The sequence below is a fragment of the Falco peregrinus genome, chromosome 2 (genome assembly GCF_023634155.1).
Source record: "Falco peregrinus isolate bFalPer1 chromosome 2, bFalPer1.pri, whole genome shotgun sequence".
Lineage (NCBI taxonomy): Eukaryota > Metazoa > Chordata > Aves > Falconiformes > Falconidae > Falco > Falco peregrinus.
The window spans coordinates 80,070,609-80,090,645 of NC_073722.1; the positions used below are offsets into that span (position 1 = coordinate 80,070,609).

A 20,037-nucleotide genomic window follows, 5' to 3' on the forward strand; every position below is an offset into this window, starting at 1 on the left:
TTAGTCCAAAAAAACCCCCCAGACCAACAACTAGAGTTTTGGGAAAGCTGAAATGAAACATTTGACTTCAATCCAGCCTTTCAAAGGAATAGTTGTACCTTGAATAGAAAGAATCCCATCCCCAGAGTTTGTCGGGCACAGTAACTTTCAGTCTCTGGGCTGGATGGAGTCACTTTGTGGGGAGGAGAAGGGGGAGAGGTGTCAGGTGTGAGTGGAACTGTGTCAGATGTGAAACAGATGCTCAGTGGTGGGGGGGTAAGCTCTTCCTGTGCTCATCCCCTTGTATTAGTACACTGAAAGGTGTATTTAGTGACTTGAGCTGACTAATACGTGATACTTCTGACAGACACACTGCAAATTCTGAGTAATCTTTTGTCTAAATCTCTTCTATGTGCTGAGAAATATGGAGGAACCTCGCAAGGTGTTTTGTAAGCTCCTACCTACATCTTCAGAAATACTGTTTATCCCTGGGGGGTGGAAGTGAATAGGAGTTAACTGAGTCCCTATAGATAGGCAGTGCTGACAGTTGTGGTTTTTCCCCCTCTTCCCCCCCCCCCCCCCCCCCCCCCCCATTTCCCTGTTAGTTTTGAGTAAGGTTTCTATTAGTTGGGTCAACACAGAAGAGATGTTGATTTTCAGCCAAATTACTGTAAAAAGATTGTTCCTTTTCAGGAAAACCAGAATTCCTAGTTCAAATATTTTCATTGCAGTATACTGTTGTGTGTAATTTAGGACTATTACTTTGAAAAGTCTGAAACTGAGATGGCTGATATATATTAGGATATACCTAATAGGTATTTTTTATTCTCCCTCTTGCTGTTTTGGAGGGATTTGTTTTTATGTAAGCTCAGTCTATTAGAAATCCTTCTTTTATGTCTTCAAATTATTTGCAGTAAACAATAAAACCAGTACTGCCTATAAAGGAGCAAAGCCTTTGCCATAGGTTGGTTAGGGAAGATACCAAGTGACAGAGGTCAGTAGGAAAACTACCAAATTCTTTCTCATACCAGTTTTCTTTTTGTAACATATTGAGTAGTGAAATGTTTGTATTTATGCAAGAGTAAGAAGTGGGAGAGGAAGGGAGAAGATTTTTCTTCTGTCAGTTTTGAAAACTGGCCGTATTCACTGATACTGTTCATAGCAGTGGGTTTTTTTTGTTTTTTGTTTTTTTTTTTAAAGTAGTGGTTTCACTATTAGTGCTTAAAATGCAGGAAATTGAAAGCTAACTGCCATTGTTTGAGAACAGGATTTGTTGTTTTTCTAACAAGAAACATTTTTATTTCTTGTGGGAAATGACACTCTCTTGCATCTATTGTAGGTTGATTACATGGATGAAAATGAGGAGTATTTTCAACGTCAAGCTTCTCATAGGCAATCTCGAAGAAGATTTAGGAAAATCAACCAAAAAGGGGAGCGACAAACAATTATTGATACTGTTGACCCTTATCCTGTGGGGAAGCCACCTCTACCTAGAGGCTACCATACGGTAAGCTGTCTGTATTTATGGTTCACAGAAACGTAAACAGGAAAATTACTGAAAATAAGCCAATCAAAATGGCTAAACTTGCTGGCATCTTTGAACAAGTGTGCTTTGGTAGGGAAGTTTCCCCTTAAAATACTGTGAATTTGACTCCATCAGTACGTGAACGTGTGTGCAGCTTGCATCTTAGTTCAGGGTTGAAAGCACATTTCTTATGACCATGAATGTCCAGTCATTATTTGGACTTATTATACATATATTTGAAATTGTGAAAGAAATTATGTTCTCGTTTCCTTTTGATATTGTTACTGTACGAATAGTTTAGTGTACAGTGTTAAAAGTTCAGTTGTGAAACACCCATTCACATATATGGTAACAGTGGTTGCCCAGGAAGGACTGTGCTGCATTGCAGTAGGCCAGATTCTTGGATTAAATCTGTCATTTCATTTTGGTATCCAGAATTTAAATGTCAGATTAACCTTTACTGGTCTCTGCCTCAAGAGCCCTTTATTCTGGGGTTTCAGTGAGCTACGTAGTCTGCCCATCATCAGGGAGATCATTTAGTCATTTTACTTGATTTCTGTTTTCTTCATTGGGGTAATCTTGTATGTGGAAAGCTTCCGGGCTTTCTCTTGAGATGAAAATAAAAAATATTTTATATGGCTTTTAAATTGAGAAAAACTCTATTAGATTAATGTGTTTGTTTGGTATTGATTACAACTGTAAGCAAAATACTGGAAAAGCTGTTTGTCTTTGGCTCTCATTTATTTAAGACCTCAAATCTACTAGAACCGTAAAGGCATTCACATAAATAACTTTGTGCATATCTAATCTCATTGAGTTCGTTGGGCTAATTTTTGCACAGTATAAGCTACATGCATATAAATTTGCAGGACTAGAGCTTTAGTGTTTTTAAAATACTGTCTTTGATCCAATGCAGGGTTGTTTGGTTTTTTGGTTTTTTCCCCGTTTTTCCTTTTTTATCCTTATTCCTTGCCTTGTTTGCCAGTTCCCTGTATATTCAATGTGCATCTGTAAGTGTGTAGATGTTTGATTACATCTGTTAATTATACAGGCTTTTCCTCATGAGTTGAATAATTACATTTTATGCCAACAATTTGTTTTTGTTTATACAACAGCTTTTAATGGTTTAATTTTCAGTGCAGTTTTAATTGCCTCTAAATTTAATACATATTGAGCCAGTTCACTTAGTTTGAAGATGAAACGTTTTACTAGTCTGTTTTTGGAAAAATACGTGTATAGTATTGGACTTCGTAGGAACTACAGGAAAAATTGCTTTTCTTCGTAGTATTTAGATGTGTATGTTGTGCTTAGCAAACAGTTCTAGTGTGATTTTTATCTAACTCTAGAAGGGCAATATTTAGATTACACACAGTGCCATTTGCATTTGTAGGTCCTTGCCTGTTGTATAAATTTCACTTTAGGTATGCCTAATGAATTTTCTTAAGCTTAACTGGTACTAAGAGCAAAAGCCCATTGTGTGCCATTCTGTTGTGCGAGTTCATAATGATTTTGTGTATGTGTTGGGAAATTCATTGCAAGCGAGATTTCATATTGAGTTGGAAGAGATTGCCAAATAAACTGTAAAATTTGCAATAATTACAGTCAAATGTTGCTGTAAAAAGTATAATATGAGGCATATGACTGACTTCCCCCCCCCTTCCTTACCCAAAGCAAATGAGTCAGTCTCAAATGAGTTTTACGATGTAGTCAAGACTCTTCATGCTGGCCCATTCCCTCCTATTTTACAGTATTTGGTGATCTTGTATACATTGTTCTCTCATTTACTTCTGCTAGCAGTATTATTTCTATCGCTTTAACCATACATGTTAAAGGCTGCGTTGTCTTTTCTCCTTTCCTATTTTATGTCCCTTGACCTCATTTTTTTAGTCTTAATTTCTTGAAAAACTTACTGAAGAAAGCAGAGATTTTTGAAACACGGGAATTCAAAACATAACACATATCTCATGGGCTTGTTGCCCGTCTATTCTTTAGTCAGCATCTGTCAGGGTCTCATCTTTGGTTCTTCTTAGTTTTGGATAAATAAAGCAGCATGAAAAAAATGCAGATGTTCAGATATTGCAGTAAATAATGTGTTAAATTCAAGTTGAAAAGGATTAATATGATGCATTAGTTTTCAGTCCTTGTGGGTATATTCTGGTTTAGGTTTTCAGGTACATGAGTTTCAAATTAATAAAGCTGCTTTGATAGCCCCTCAAAATCTTCACAAAATATGTAATTTTCTTAGGTATTGGTTTACCCTAAATCTGTAGTTACTATGTAGAATGATTTTTTTTTTTTTTTTTTTGTCTTGGGTATATTATTAATGCTTTATTTGCAGTAGTCTCCGAATGCTTTTCTTCAGAAAGTTCAAAGTATTTTCTGAAGGAGTTCTACATCTTTCTGAAAACGTATGCAAAATGTAGAGCTTTAAATGAAGTTGCTAGGCCATGCTTTCCAAGAATAAAAAATTAAATGCAGTACTCTCAGTTGTGGCATGGCTTTATGCAATAGAGTCAGCTTGTAGGAGATGGTGGACCCTCATTAACATAAATTTAACATTATCTTCATAGTGGTGGAATGTACTATGGCATGTCTGATAATGTTCATCTTTTCCTTTCCTCCTATATGGCATTCATTTCATTTTGGCTCACAGGAATGCACTAAACCTCAGGTATTGTAACTTACTGTGTATGGTCCCCTAACAATTTACTTGTGGGTATGCAGTGTGATATCATAATTCTGATGCAATGTTATGACTAAAATTGCCTCCTAGCCTTTGCTTTGATACTTGAGCAGTCTCACTATGATATAAAAATATTAATGTCAGCGTGGAATCTGGTGACAGTATGTCTCTTGCCCAGCTTGACTGACCTTTCTTCCTTGCTTTGACATCCTGTGATTTTATACAAAATGGAGCAGAGTAAGCTAAAGGTATATATAAAATATTTACTATTTGACAAGACACTACTGGGGTATCTCTTCCATAATCTTAATCTTTTATTTTGATTTAAAAAATAGGCCTGTCACTGTTGAGTACCTGTATGTCAGTAGAACAGGGAAATGGAGTGTGACAAGATGAGCACCGAAGAAGTAACAAAAAGTTTTTGTTAGCTGGAAACTTGCAAGGATGCTTCTTGCTTGTCTTCCATTCTGATGATGTGTACTGATTCGGTATAAAGAAGCAGGATTTTGTAGGTTCCTATCAAAGTATGTGTAAATGGCCATTATTTGAAACACAGGTTTGCCAAGCTGGGGAGAGAAGTGTTCCCAAGTAGTCGAGTATCTTGGAATGGTACCAAACCAAACAAAACAATAGAAGCTTTACCTGACATCGGATCTCAAATGCAGTTGTAGTAATCTGTAGATCTCAGTGGCATCTTTTAAACTTAACTTGTATTTGTAATTGCATTTGTCCATGCCAAAGTGGGAAAATACTAAGCATCTACCAAATACAATGTTTGATAAGCATGTGTCTTGTCAAACTGTTAAATGTCTCCACTGTTACACTTGAGAAATCTTTTTATGATAGAGCTGCAAACAAATAAAAACCTGTTCTTTTTAGCTTTCAAAATTCTTTCTTTACTCAAGCATTACTTTGGTTAATTCTTCTGATATTTTGTCAGGAAATGCATTTATTTTGAATAAAGTTCCTTCTGTGTCACATTGTTCAATTAATTTTTTAAGACTTAGAGGGTTCAAATTTCATTGGGGTTCCAGTATTGTAGACAAGTGACTTCTGTGCTGAAATGCTCACTTTCTTCGGTATGTGTGGTGCCTCTAGGAACAGTTTCTTACCTTCAGACCAGTGCTCACCAGTTCTTCAGTGGAATGATCCTGAGTAACCTATGCTTACTGAAATATTACATCCAAGAGTGATAACATGCTTCTCAAATTATGATAGGAATTTGAAATACTTTGCAGTATTTTGATAACTCACCCTAGTGCTTGAAGGGCTGTTTGAAGTGAAATCTGATGTTGAATCTTGTAGATGTTACTTTTTGAATAAGTGTTGCTGATTTCTAGGGTGAGGAAAAGAGAAACCTCTTAATGTCTAGAAATAAAATAAATGTGTGTTATCAGGCTGATAAAATGGCATCTTTTTTGCCACCAAATGGTGGTAGTTTAGTAAAATGGATCTGTTCTTTTTCAGGGAAGAAGAAAAATCCTGATAAGTTTAGGGTGAGCTGTTCTTACTTGAATCTGGAAAACCTTGTTCAGATTTTTTGGATAGAATATTTTTGCTTTTGTTTCTAATGAGCCAGAAACTGTCTTTAACTAGTTTAGTGTTAACATCACTTTACTTAATAATAGAAATTGGATTTTGACTTCTGGGTGTGGATATTCTTTCTGTGTGTATCTGTACTTAAGGCTACTTAATGTTCTCAGTGAAAGGCCCTTGTTTTGAGTGACTTGACTGAAAGAGCACGGACTCTTTCTCCTGAGAATTTATGTGGCTTTTCTTTGGCTTTAGGCTGATTTTTCTTCTGCTTTTAACTTTAAAATAGAGTAGTTAGCTATGGAGTAAATTTAAAAAGTGTAGACTTGCTTGTAATATCATACTGCTGATAAACTTTGTGGGTGCTTCTGTGCACCTGTGAAGAATTGGTCATGCCCAGTCTTGAGTGTGGCTGAGCATGTTATTATGTATATCATGCGTGACGTGTTTAGTGTAAATGAACAGAAGTTTGTAAAAGAAAAATAACTGTCCAAAATAAGATGCTGTTTGTAAGTAGCATAGAGGTTGCAAGTAGTAATTTGCAGCTCCTTGGTTTGTGATAGTCTCCTGTGCTTTAGACTTGGTATGTAAACTGAGATGTGGGCTTTTACTTGTTGTACCCGTAGCCTTTGCTTTGCTAAAGGCAAAATATCAGCGCTTACTGAGGAATATTTAGAGAGGTGCAGGCAGGCCTGTAGATAAAATGCTGAGGCACCTGTGATTAGCCCTGTGCAGCAAGTGTGGTGTGTGGCTTTTTCCTCTGTGAGAATCTGTCCAGATTTGAATTAGTTAACAGGCTTATGAAAATTGCTACTAGTGCATCTTCAGCTGGGCTTTTTAAAACCAGCTGCTAAAATCCCTGCAAAAGGTCTCTCTGCCTTTCTTATCCCATTGAGCTTGAGATTCACATGAGGTGACAATCCGTTTATCCGGTGTCAGAAAGAAAAGAGCAGTGGGCACGGAGCCATCAATAAAGCCGGCTTCTTCCCCAAGTTACAAGCATGTAACAATTTTATCCTCACACGCTGTGCTGTGGAGAGCCAGTCATCATCAGGCCAATGGGTTAAGGGCAAGCAAGTATTGTCCTGGATTTTGTTTGAAGGAGGTGACTGAAAATTTGAATGAGAAGAGGACTGGAAATGAAACCATGTCTAATGTGTCTGTGTCAAGTCTCATCTGCAGCCATGACTCCCTGAAAAAATAAGTATGAGGGTTTTTTCTAGCTTTTTTAGTTTTGTTTTTTTTAAGTATTAGAACGTGCTTACTTGTTCAGTAGCAAATTGCAGAAACCTTGCTGCCTGCCCTTATCTTCTCTTATAACTAGTAGTGCAAAGCATTGGCAAAGTAGCCTTTTTTTTCCTGATAACATTTGCATTCGTGCTGTCTGCTGAAAGTCTAAAATTCCTGGATTGACAATTTATGTTCAGATTGTTCTGTTTTATGAAACAAATTTGCCTTTTCCTTTGCCTGCAAAATTACATTTTAAAAATCAACTAAGCTGTTGTATGTCGTATTTCTACATTTAGGAAGGATTTTTTAAAAAATACGAATTTTTGAATTTTTTGTGCCTGAATTTGATGCAGAAGCCAGGTTGTTTTCCTTTATTCAGTCTGTGTGGCTACTGAAGTGATGTGGAAGTTTACAAGGTGACAAGCGGTGTTTGCTTGTGGTTAGTATAATAGATGAGAATTAAAAAAAAAATAATCTCTTCTAGGACTTTGTTACAGATGTCCAGTATAATTTGGAATGAAACTTAATGTTAAAACCCAGCATAATACAATTAGTTCTCTGCATGTATATTTATGTTTATGTTGTACAATACATGTTGCTGGATGTCTTTCAATGGACCACTACGAATGATCATGAAATACCTCACATGCTTGCTGCTTAACGATTTGGCCTTTACAATATTGTGATATACCTTGATATAATGTATTCCTGTTAGTGCATTGTATTCTACGTAGTAAATTGATGTCAATATTGTAGTGTACTTAGTCATCTTCATTACATATAGAATGTCAGTGATTTTAGTTAGAATCAGGGGAAACAGTTGTCAGATACCCCCTCTACAAGCAATTAATTTAAAGGAATACTGTCAAATCTTTCAAGCCTGTAAATAGCTGCAGCTTTTAATGTTCCTGATGATTTTTAGGATTATCTAGCACTTTCATTCTAATACAAGTTCACTTAATAAAACAAAAAACAAACCACAGAATCAGTTGAGTATTCATGTTTAAAAAAAATAAAATCACATTGAAAAAAATTAGGAAAATTATTTGATAGGGCAGCAAACAAGGAGATGTGGACACACTGAAAGCCTGACTTATATAAAGGTATAAAAGATATGGAGAGGTTGTGGGGGAAAAGCAGTTTTTAAACATCCTTGACCTTGGAAGTGTTACACAAATCTATTTACAAAGGAAAAAAGGCACAAGAAAACCTACTGGAGGTCCTAGTCAGCTACATTTGGTCATCAAAAATGTTTGGGGAAGCAGGATGTTTGAGGGTTTTGGCTTCAGAGGCTTCTATGAGTTATGGCAGCTGAGCCTATTTAAAAAGATTAATTTTTGAACGTGATGTTAACTTAGTTCTCCCCCAGACAGAAGAAAAAATGTGAAGAGCAAGGAGAAAGGAAGCTGAGATGGTTCTGTTATGTGGTGTATGAAAATGAAAGCCAAAAGGTCACCTCACTTAATGACTCCAATTTTTATTTATGTTCTTGGTTATGAAAGAAATTAGTTTAAGTAATATAAGCAGAGAAATGGTAATTCAAAACATGATTGTACACATCTAAATTTACAGTGTGTTGCCAATGGGATGTAGCATCGTAACTAAGGGTGCATTAATCACACGTTTGCACACATAATATGCGTTTGCTCAAACAAATTTATCTCTAGTGATAACAAATTCAGTATGAAATAATTTGTTCAATATTTCTAGTATTTATATTTAAAGTAAAATAGACTGTATTGCTTGTTTTATTAAAAGAAAGGGGCTAATTCTTAATATTGTCAAGTGCAAGCATCCTTTTACCAGGAAGGGTATTTAGTTATTTTGTTCATTTACAAAACTCAGTATGCAGTTTCAAAAGCAACTGTTTTTATTATTCCATGGAAGTGATAATCTGCTCATGACTTGGAGTGAGATTGATGTGTACATCATACTAGGAAGTAATACAAAATGCTAAACAGATATGTGGTTTGTACATGTAATATTTGAACACATGCAATAATACTAATTTCTGAAGCGTGTGACTGTTATATATGCAGGTGTATTTTGAAATGAGACACTGCAAAAGTTGTGGGGTAATCTTATCTGAAAAATGAAATAATGATTTGGCCAGTTCCTGTTAACTGTTAACATTTTTTGTGTAGAAGTTGGCTGTTTCTTGATGGGAAAATCCACTGGTAATGTTATATTGACAATATGTAATTCCCGTCCCTGTGTTCTGTGTTTTGTGGCAAAACACAACCTTTTTTTTTGCCATGTGGCTGTGTTGTGAGGGACTATTATATTTAAAGTTATGTATTATTGCTAATATATGAGCAATGCTATCATTTTATTTTCTGTGGCACCCGAAGCAGAACAAAATTGTTAGTTCATCATCCTTTTAGTAATGTCTACTGGCAAGCTAATGCAAAATTAATGACATGCAGTGTGTTATTTACTCAGCTTGCAGCTTCTGTCAGAGGGTGTCTATTTTTGTATATTACATCACCCCTGCTGTAGAACTCATATGTCCATTGGGATTTACTGTTCTTCTATTCCCTTTGGAAGGGCTCACATTGGTGTCATAACTGGATTTGTAATTGTGGTTGGATTTGGAAATTCAAAGAGAAACATTGAAGCTATGCAGTATTTTCTGCAACTGAAGTGTCAGTAATATTACCGAGTTTCTTTTTTTTAGATACTTTATTGTCACTATGTCCTGTCTACAGCTTGCAGAGTTGCCAATACTTTATGATCACACATAGGTGAAACTCTGGTTAGTAATAGCATTGATTTTCCAGAGTATTGTGAGTTTTTTGCTGTTACTGACTTGTGATGTGCTCTTTTATATTATGTAAAAGATTGCTTTCCTGAGCTGTAGGGTATAAAACTAAATGTCATCAAAGCAGAAAGTTGTTCATGCAGCTGAAAAATGAATTTTTCATAACTCTTTTCTTAACTGATCGCTGTATAATGTAACTAAATACAAATATTGAATTTCCACCACTTAAACTTGATTGGAGCTGAGGAGGATTGAACAACCAGACACATACACGTGTTCTTAAATATTTCTTAAATAGGATATCCTCATTAGCATAAGAGGATGATGTTTATTTAGAAACAATGTTTGCATATAAAGTGCATATAGGGAAATGTGATTTGCCTATGCATTTATTTATAGAATACCAATACAGCTCCTTTTAACACTGGCATCTCTATACAGGTGAGCATCAGGAATGATAGTTCTAATGTGGGCATTTGTCCACTAAAGTATGGAAAGAAGCTGTCGGTTCATTTTTTCCCAAGCATCTGAGCCACTGTTATATGAGCTGTGCTTGACATAGTGACTTGAAGATAATGCGATTAGTATTTGGTGTCAGTCTTCCCACAAAAGATTCTGTTTCTGAGTACTTTTAGTAGTGCTTTTGTATTTGATTTGAATCATTTAAAATTACCATTTTGATGACTGAATTTCAAGGCTTTAAAAAATTAATAGAAGTAGTAGTTTAAATATCCTGAGCAACTAAGGAAGTGTGTATAGAATGGAGGTAGGGGAAAGACAGAATATTCTGAGTTCCAGGAAGGCCGGCAGCGTCCTGGTTGGTGTCTGAAACGGTGTGGCCAGCGGGGCAAGGGCAGTGACCGTCCCCCTGCGCTCGGCACTGGTGAGGCCGCACCTCAGGTACCGAGTTCAGGTTTGGGCCCCTCGCTGCAAGAGGGACAGGGAGGTGCTGGAGCGTGTCCAGGGACGGGCAGCGAGGCTGGTGGGGGGTCTGGAGCACAAGTCTTGTCAGGGGCAGCTGAGGGAACTGGGGTGTTTAGTCTTGAGCAAAGGAGGCTGAGGGGAGACCTCACCGTGCTCTTCAGCCGCCTGAATAGAGGTTGTCGTGAGGTGGGTGTCAGTGTCTTCTCCCAGATAACAAGTGTCCTCCAAGGACAAGAGGAAACAGCCTCAGATTGTGCCAGGGGAGGTTTAGATTGGAGATTAGGAATATTTTCTTCACTGAAAGGGCTTTTTTTTGTTAAGCATTGGAACAGGCTGCCCAGGCAAGTGGTTGAGCCACTGTCCCTGGAGGTATTTAAAAAGATGCATAATGTGCTGTTTAAGGGCATGGTTTAGTGGTGGACTTGGCAGTGTTAGGTTAACAGTTGGAGTTGATGATTTTAAAGGTCCTTTTCAACATAAATGATTCTATGTTTCTAAGTGCAGAAAGTGAGTTATTCTTTCACTTTTTGTTTTGGATTTGCAAACACATCTTTCTTCTTGGGCAACTGGCATATGTCAGTTTCTCACTGGTCTTGCGGTTACCAGTTGTGAAAGGGGGAAAAAAAAAAGGCAAGACTGTTTTTCCATATTTTGAGATATTGATGTTATAGTCATGTCTGAAGGCTCCACCAAAGACTGGAACCTATTCCAACACATTTAAACATGAACCTTTCATGACGAGTTTTGGTGCATGAGTATCAAATGAGTTTGAGATGAGGAAGGAGGAAATTAAAGGCAATACAAGAATTTAGTAATAAAACAAGAATGGTAACCTGCAACTCCTGGCTTCTAGTCTGGTCATGATCTTAAACAGTAATCTGTGAAAGTAAATTAGAACTACATTGTGCATATCTCGTTTAACATAGCTTGGATTTTCATGTGTTTGAAGCTTTGTGCTACTTGTAACTCTTGCTGTGTGGAAGTAATGCTTTAATTTCTATTTGTGAATTTTTTCAAGATACTTTTAAACAAAAAGTGCCAAAAGTCTCTAAAACTAAACACTTCAGAGTCAGATATCGAAAATGTGCTGAAGGAAGGAGTAAAGAAGTTGACCAAGGTCTCAGGATAGAACTTTGAGGTTGTGTCTGTCATAGTAGTTTAGTGATGGTGGGTTCTTGGACTAAAAGAGAGGGATGTGCTTTGGCTTCTCTAAAAGTTGTGTTTGTTTAAAGTGAAGAAGGTACAGTTTTTGCAACTGTGTTTGCACATGCAACCTAATTCTGTTTCTAAGCTTTTAGTTGAGACTTGGCAGCCCAATTTGCAGATACCAGGCTTCTCTCAAAGTGCTGTCACAGCTGCTAATGGAGATGCAGCAATGTCCATCATACTTACCAGGTAGTCTTAGTTTTAATAATTTAGCAAGGATTTGTCTTGGCCAAAGGTGCTGGTTAGGAAAAAAGGTGGAATAATTTATTTAAAAATTACTAAGTCTGAGATAAAATCTTCTAATGTGTGAACCCATTTTACTTCATTGGGTAGATGTGTGTATTACCGCACCCTGGCTAGTTCTGCTCAGTGTAGATGCTGTTGTCCATGTTTGTGTGTTCCAGTAGGTGACAGTTCAGTTCAGGGGGGCTAACAAGTCCTGAGTAAAGTAAGGTAGTTACCTTGGATTTTCCACAAGGTTTATGTGTAAATTCTTTCCCTGTCCTTCACTGCCCTGTTAACATGAAATGAAGTTATTCTTAGATATGAGGCTAAGCACCCGTGAGTCCTTTTTAAATTCCTGGTTTTTACACATCTCTGATTGAAACTTTTTTTTTTTTGTATAATGAAAAAACTTCTATTGTTTTATGTAAGGTCGAGTCAAAGTGTTGGCATTCTGTTGTATGAGTAATAGGTATAGGGAGCTGGGCTCTAGTTTTGAGTGGTTAGCCTTAATTATCTTTGAGTTTTCAGATAGCAAGATTTTGACATGCACCTTGAACAGCTGACAGGTGTTACGGGTACTGTTGATGTGCTTTCACTCTTACATTATTTGTATATATGTTTCTGTGTATGCATGTGGTAAAACACAAACTATTTTACCTTTTCTTCTTTTCACTGAATTATATTTTCTGTATTACTCTTGACTGTTGTAATTTGGTGAGTATAAAGGCCAGCAGCTAACTGGTTTTAAAGTCTGCAAATGATCCATGGTGCACAAAAGATCATCTTAATAGTAAGCATGCTGACAGCTTTTCTGACAGTAATCTTGGAATACAAAAAATGAAGAATCAAATTATTAGGGAGACTCAATCTGGTAGGTGCACTTCTACCTAATTTTATTTAACACAGCTATATTTGTTCTTGTAATTGTAAGAGGAAAATGTGGTGTTAAATTTGCAAAGTGGGGCATACATCAGTTAATGGTAGTTGGCTCCCTGAATTAATTGACTGGGAAAGAGAAGAGGGAAAGCACATTTCTTAGCATTTTATATTAATTTCTCTTTATTTGAAGGATGTGATGTTGCATTTTGACTTTTTTCCTATCTGAAACCAATTTGGTTCATTTTTCTTGATGATTATTTTTAAAAGTAAGGGACAACTGCAGTTGCATGGGGTTTGCTACTGATAAAAGTGAAAGGTCTGGATAAATTATTTCGGTACAGTTGCTAGAGCCAGGGCACAAAGCTTTCAAGATGCGTTAGTGCATGGTGCGTTACACAAGGGAGGATGTGCATGGGCGTGAGGAGAGAGCTCTCCAAAAAGAAAATGATCTTATGCTGGTAAACTGTTTTTAGTGTTCATTTTAATTGGGAACCCCTGGAGTAGTCTCTTCGGAAAGTCTCCCTGGATAAGATTGTGGCTGGAGACAAAAACAACAGTTACTTCCTTCCAACAGGCAATTGAAGTGAATGAAAATCCTCTGTAACAGCAACTGGCCCTTTCAAAGTTAAACTTCCTCAAAATACCAGAGAGAAGTAGTTAGTCTCCTCAGGAGATGTCCAAACAAACATTCAACAAGGCGGACAGAAAGGACTCAGCATCACCTACGAAGTAAAAATGGCACAGAGTTTCCACCATTGTTTGGGGAATTCAGAAACCTAACAGCAAACTGGAGGTTTTCAGCCAGTCCTGTCTATTTTTGCACCTTAAACATAGTGACAGGAGTTTCAGATTCTCCCTTAAAGCTTGTAAGTAAGTTCAAGGAAAACCGTTAGAAAGCATATCGTATTTGCTTAAAGCAAAAATACTCCCCCTCCACTACTGCCAGAATCTGCCAATGAATAAAAAACCCAACAAAAACCAACAGAACAAAACAACTAGCATTTAGAGAAGACTGCAAAACCCAGGTTTTTGCTTGTTGTTAATTCACTAATATTTTACACTAAAACATTAAATAATTGTTCCCCTGCCTTGGGTGGTCTCAGATACATTCATTTCCATGCCAGAACAATCACCCTTGTGATTCAAATGTGTCAGCATATTTCAGGTAACAGGATTCAATGGGGCTGGTAAACAACATAATGGTCTAGAATTTGGGTAGCTGAGTGACCTCGGAAAAATCCCTGAGTTTTATTCATACCTTTTAAGAATGCAGCAGTAGGATACACATGAAAGAGGTGTGCAGTTATCCAGGCTCCAGAGAGTTTTCCTGAATTATTATACAGTGAGGAACATGAAATTTTGGGGGTGCTTCACGTGAATGAAGAATTTGTCCCTGGTTTCTTGCTGTGAAATTAGTATGGACACAATGATATTTGGGGTTTTGTGTTCTTGTTATGTTTTTCTTTCAAGATAGTAAGGCTATTTTATCTCAGTAGTGAACACTGTCCCCAGTAGGTATGGATGTCAAGCTATTGTTTATCTGGTAAAGAGGCCTTGCTAGTCCTATATGCCTGATATCATAATACTTGATCTCAGAGAGTGTTTGCTTTTTTGTTTTCATGCTTTTTTCACAGTTTAAAAGCAGAAAGCATGTTCTTGGGTTTAATAAACACGTTATCTTAAATTCTTGTCCTTACACCAAAGTGAGAAAATTTTATGAGTATCAGGAAAAACTTAATCTGTCCTGTCAGACTACATTTTTTCAACTCCCGAAGTACTGAAATAGTTAAGGAAACTAATCTGTGACCATTCTGCCAATTGAAGTAATTAATATCTCAAATTTTAATGTCTAATTTTTAACATTTAATAATGATAATATGTACTTCTAAACCATGTTATGTGCATTAGGCTTGTGTAAGTAATAACCCTTTGCTTTATGTAAAAAACACAGTTTTAAATGTATGTTTTTACATAACAAGTCAGTTAAACATCACAGAAAGTTTGTTTTTTACATACATACTAAATAGGATACTGATCTTGCAAGTAAAAGTTAATTGGACCTTTTAAGTGTTGCAGGAACGCAAAAGATATGTTGATTTTTTTTTTTCTCTTTTTAAAAGTATTGTCAGATTTAAAGCACGAATAAATATGGAATCTAGAGAAAAGTTTGGGTGCTCTGTTACTGTGGTGAGGCTTTGCTCAAGTTGGTTTTGTAGGCTAGATTAGATACTCTGGAAATGGGACATCTTGTCGCATTTGGGGTGTGTATCCATCAGGTATAGGTTTCCTTCGTGTCTGTCCTCACATAATCGTCATATACAAGAGAATTCGATGGCAAGTATTTTAAATGAATCCTATAGCTTGCCCCTATTTTAAGATGGATCGCATGTAAAGAGAAAGTTTGCTGTACTGAAAACAGAGCTGTGCACAGAAGGTGACAAATGAGTCTGCCATCAAAGGGAAGATTGACAGACTATGGCACATCTACCCAGCTGAGGCAGCAGCCTGACTGCTCGGGGCTTGTCATTATTTTAAAGATCTGGATTATAGATTCATCCGCAGCAGCAGCTCAACAGAAGGGCATTTGTTCAAATGGTCTGTAACATTAGTAAACATGTTGTCAAAACAGCACGCGTAGCTCCATTGTAACTGTTGCTTTGGTGTTGCCAGTGGTGTGGTGAGCATCGTTATAGTGATGTTAATGCCACAGCTTTACAAATGAAAATAAGTATTTCAAATGCTATTACTTTATCCATGAGTTTTGGCCAAAGTGGTATTTTAGTCATAGGAATTCACCTTAGATAATTTTCCTTTATTCAACAGAGTTTTGTTTCAAGTTCTCAAGAAAATGCAAGTAGGACAGGTGTGCCTGGACCACGCCATGTCTGTGTCATGCTGATAAACAGGAAGTCACTTGCATGAAAGTGGGTCATATGGCCAGAGATTTAAATTACTGGCAGTAAATTTGCCAAAATACATTAGAATAAGACTTTCATATCGTATGTGGCATAGAAATACATTGCAGCGTTTGGAGTGAATTATTGTTCCAGGCTTTTGCTGGTTTCAGTTGATGTTTTTAAATCTGATGGGAGCATCAAGTTGTTATTTGGTGATCTCTCTCCTAAGGCTAGTGGGGGGGAGAGAGCATCAGCATCATGGAGTTCAGAAGCACGCTCCTGGGAGCTTTATGGTTGTGTGTCGAATAGCCTTTATCTTAAAATTCAGTTTTAAATCTACATTTCTTTCCAAATGAGGAGGGCAGAGGGGAAGTTAAGATACGTTTGCCTTAATTTCCTTAAAATTATGCACTCCTTTCTTGCACTTTTCAATGTAGCTGTCTATATTCCACCTACACAACTGTGTAGTATCTGTGTAATAGTCCCTTTGCTGTGAATGTTTTTGGGACACACAAGGCGATTGTGGCTTTTTTGCCTTATTCCTTGGTCTTTGTTTCTATTTCTTTGACTTCCCTCCCCCATTTTCTAGCGACGGTAGTCATGAAGTGGCAGTAAATTTGGTGACCTTACAGTGTTCTGTTGCCTTTTGCCTACATTTTTGAACATGAAGGAAATGATACTTTACATTGTGTTTACAAGGAAGGGGAAAATGTGCTGATAACTTTTTTTTTTTTAGGTGCTTCAAGAAAAGAATGGTTTCTGTGTACGTAATCTTTATAAAATTTTAAGTACTCCTGTAAATAACTGTGAGTTAAGGTGACTGCTCAAAATCGAAGATTTGAGGTAATCTATTGTTGCAGCATTTGTCATTAACCTAGAAAGGTTTAATACTGTAAGCAGCATTGTTGACACTGTTTAGCAGAATAATACCCATGTGAGATTACGTTCTAGAATGTGAAATAGTTGAGAGGCATTACAAATGGTACATGCTGCTGCGATCTCTACCAATTTTTACTTTGAATTCAGAACTACTGTGTATGAATCCTGAGGGTAGTCCAAAGATGTCCTAACATTTGTAGTTACTTTTGAAAGGGATTTTTTAAACATTCTTTTCTGTGACTCATACAGAGATGCCAGCTTTCTTATAAATGCAGTATTTTGAAAGCATCTGGAAATAGCTCATCATGTCCAATTACTGCACATCAGGTTTATTAACATCTCACTTTAATCACCTAAAAGCATTTGTGAAAATGTCTTGCTTTTTTCAAACTTTAAGCAAGGAGTTCTTACATGGATTTTGAAATAAAAGTGAACACAAAGTTGCAATTAGGTTTTGTATAAACTTTTCATACTTGTTGGTGACAGAAACTTTCCAGGACATATTGTTCTGGTGTCTTACACTGATCTAAATTCTATTCGTTCTTCACTAAAAGATAAAACGTCTCACTGAACTTCTGCTTTATTTTTTTTTTAATATATATAAAATATAATCTATATGTAATTATTTTCTGAACTGGTAATGGGCAGTGATGTGATTTTTCCGCATCACTGTACCTGGGAAGTGGTGGCAGTTGCGGAGGGAGGAGTAGGGAAATGGAATCAACCATTTATTTCTTTAAATTGGTTTGACTCAGAAATTGCCTGTGAGTGGTGCTTTCTTCGCCTAATTACATAAATATCACTTTTCCATTTTGAATATAAAGAGGCTTTTTTTCTATGAAGAAAATCACCAAGTTTTTGTCAGTCTGATGCATGTGAATGTCAATTAGACTTTGTTATGTTGATTTAACTTTTGGATTCATGTGTGAAGTGCTAAGCTAATTTTCTAACAGGCAAGTAGAAGTGTGTAGTAGTCACCAGCGTAAGTATTAAGGAAGTGTTTCATGGCATCATCGTCTGGAATTTTTGACTTTCATTACTGTTTTAATGGTTTTATTGATGTTTTCGTATTACTCTTCAAGGCTTGTGCCACAGAAACTTATGTTAGATTTTGGTTGGAAATAGCAACAAATGCAGAGTAAGATGAGTGTTGATAGTTACGTATGTAATGGAGTTCAGAAAGTGGTGTGCTCCCTTCCTACGCTGGATTTTTTTCCTGACATGAGTGTAAAACACCACACTCAAATTCTGCTTGTGGTGTTAACCACAAGGCCACCGAATCAAACTCAAGAGGATTTAAATTGCTTTGTCAACAAGTAATATTTTTTAAATTTTGTACTAGCTAGTGAGGGTTTGTTTAAGCTTCCTAGAATGAGTAACTTCTGCTCTCTGGTCAGCACTTAATCAGAAAATTGATTGCACTCATCATAAGACTGTTTTACAAGGCTTAAGCATAATTTTCAAACATTTTAAAATCATCTGTTTGTTCCACTGGCACATTGCAAAGACTTTTAAAAACTCTAAACCCATTTTTTAATTCAATCATTTAAAGAATAACTTACCTTTTAGCATAGTCTAGAAGACCAAGGGCACAAGTGCCATTAAACTCTCATAAATGTAAAAATATTAAATTTAAAGTGTGCTGTGTATGAAACTGTGCCCTTAGAATAACTATGCAAAAAATAGACCAGATATTTCAGGATCTTTTCTTGCTTTACTAGAATTCATTTCCACTAATTTTTATAGCCTCATTTACTAGCAGTCATTGTCAGTGCCGAAAGAAATCACTGTGTAACGAACTGAACTCATTATCAGTGGACATGTTATTCTGGGGGAAGGCAGCTGCAGTTTGTATGACGTAGTATTCATTTATTTCCTGTGTGTTTATGCCTGTGTAACAACTGTTGGTCTTTTTTTTATTATAATTGTTCTTGTGGGGGGTGGGAAAAAAGACACTTTGAAGTTACTTTATGAACAGACGGTCTCTTATTTTAAAGAATGTATTGTAAACGTGTTATAGAGAACTGTGCTGAAGTTGAAACCTAATGGAAGAGTGGCATGTTCCTGTTTGCCCTGGCTTGGTGTCTCCTGTTTCAGGCGGCGTGAATTCGTGGCACTTAAGACGTACGTCATATAGGGCTGACAATTAGTTTGTCGCTCGAGTGCGTTCCCCGGTGCGTTTCAGCTCCTCTGCAGTATGATGCTAGTGTAACAGAAGTGGTGTAGTGTAAATGGGAGTGACTGGGGAAATTTCTGAGTTTCAGATATAATTACAGTCAGAGAGGAGAATTATAAAAGCCATATGTATGTCAATCTCTTCCAGATCTCGCATCTTCTTTAGTTTTTAGTGGAATTTGTGTATTCGGTGTGTGAGAAGAAGCCAAAGGTATATTCAGACAGGCATTAAATGATGTGCTGAGGGTTTCTGGACATTTACCTGCCATAGCCCTTGGGCATATGTGGCCTGCGTAGCGGCAAAGCTGCTGAAAATCTGGGAGAGCTCATCAAGTGCACTCTTTATAAATACTTGATAACAATGTTTACAGCTCTGCATCAGCAGTCTTTTGGGTGCGGGAAAAGGGGAGGTGATGTCAACCCCTCTGCTTTATCCTCACCTTCGTTGAAAGTGTTCGGTTCAGGATCTGGCGAGGTAAACGTGGGTCCTTATTCCTACCCTGACTTCAGTGATACTCTTGGGAGCCAGCAGGGAACGGATCCCTCCCCTCTGGGGCTGCCTGGATCTCCAGAGGCTGATACCAGATACAGGCAAGAGCATGCTGCTTTATCTGCATTGTCCATCTCTACCTTAATGAGTGAAATGGTTAAGTATCGGAGGGGGCGAGCCTCGAGGAATGTGTCTTCCATTCGACTTGAATATTTCGGTGGATAAAGGGAGAGGGAGGGAGAGGAGAGGGAGAGAGAGAGAGAGAAATCCACTTACATCACTCGAACTGCATTGAGTGTGTGCCTGTGTGCAGGTTAAGAGACAGACTACAGTGTCTTTGCTTTCTGCAGGAAGCAGCAATGCCGTTTGTATCCTAAGAGGAATTTTTTATTTAGAAAAGGAAGCATTCTTTCTACCCAGGAAATGGCTTTCCTTGTGCGTTGCTATGCCAACTGCCTGCAGCCATGGTCTTCCAAAGTAAGCACAATAACGTAATTATATTGGCGTATTGCATTCAGACTCATGATTCTCTGGGCTTGTGTGTGCGTGTGTGTGGAACTGTGTTGTGTTTTTGTTGCTGACTCTTCGGGCACTAGACATGCTTGTCTTGATTGCGAAGAACAGGCATCATAAAATTAAATGTCCATCAAT

General features: G+C 37.2%; 1 protein-coding gene across 7 annotated transcripts in view; it reads left to right on the forward strand.

The window, feature by feature from the left end:
- RAPGEF2 (Rap guanine nucleotide exchange factor 2) overlaps positions 1-20,037 on the forward strand; it is a 195,095-nt gene that overhangs the window by 103,560 nt on the left and 71,498 nt on the right. For 4 of the 7 annotated variants that reach the window (XM_027779881.2, XM_027779878.2, XM_027779876.2 and 1 more), the window contains exons 6-7: positions 1,319-1,486; positions 4,158-4,175. In XM_027779881.2, coding sequence (XP_027635682.2) covers positions 1,319-1,486; positions 4,158-4,175 — 186 coding nt within the window. The remainder of the gene's footprint in view (positions 1-1,318; positions 1,487-4,157; positions 4,176-20,037) is intronic. The other 3 variants (XM_027779877.2, XM_027779882.2, XM_027779880.2) reach the window with 1 other exon arrangement.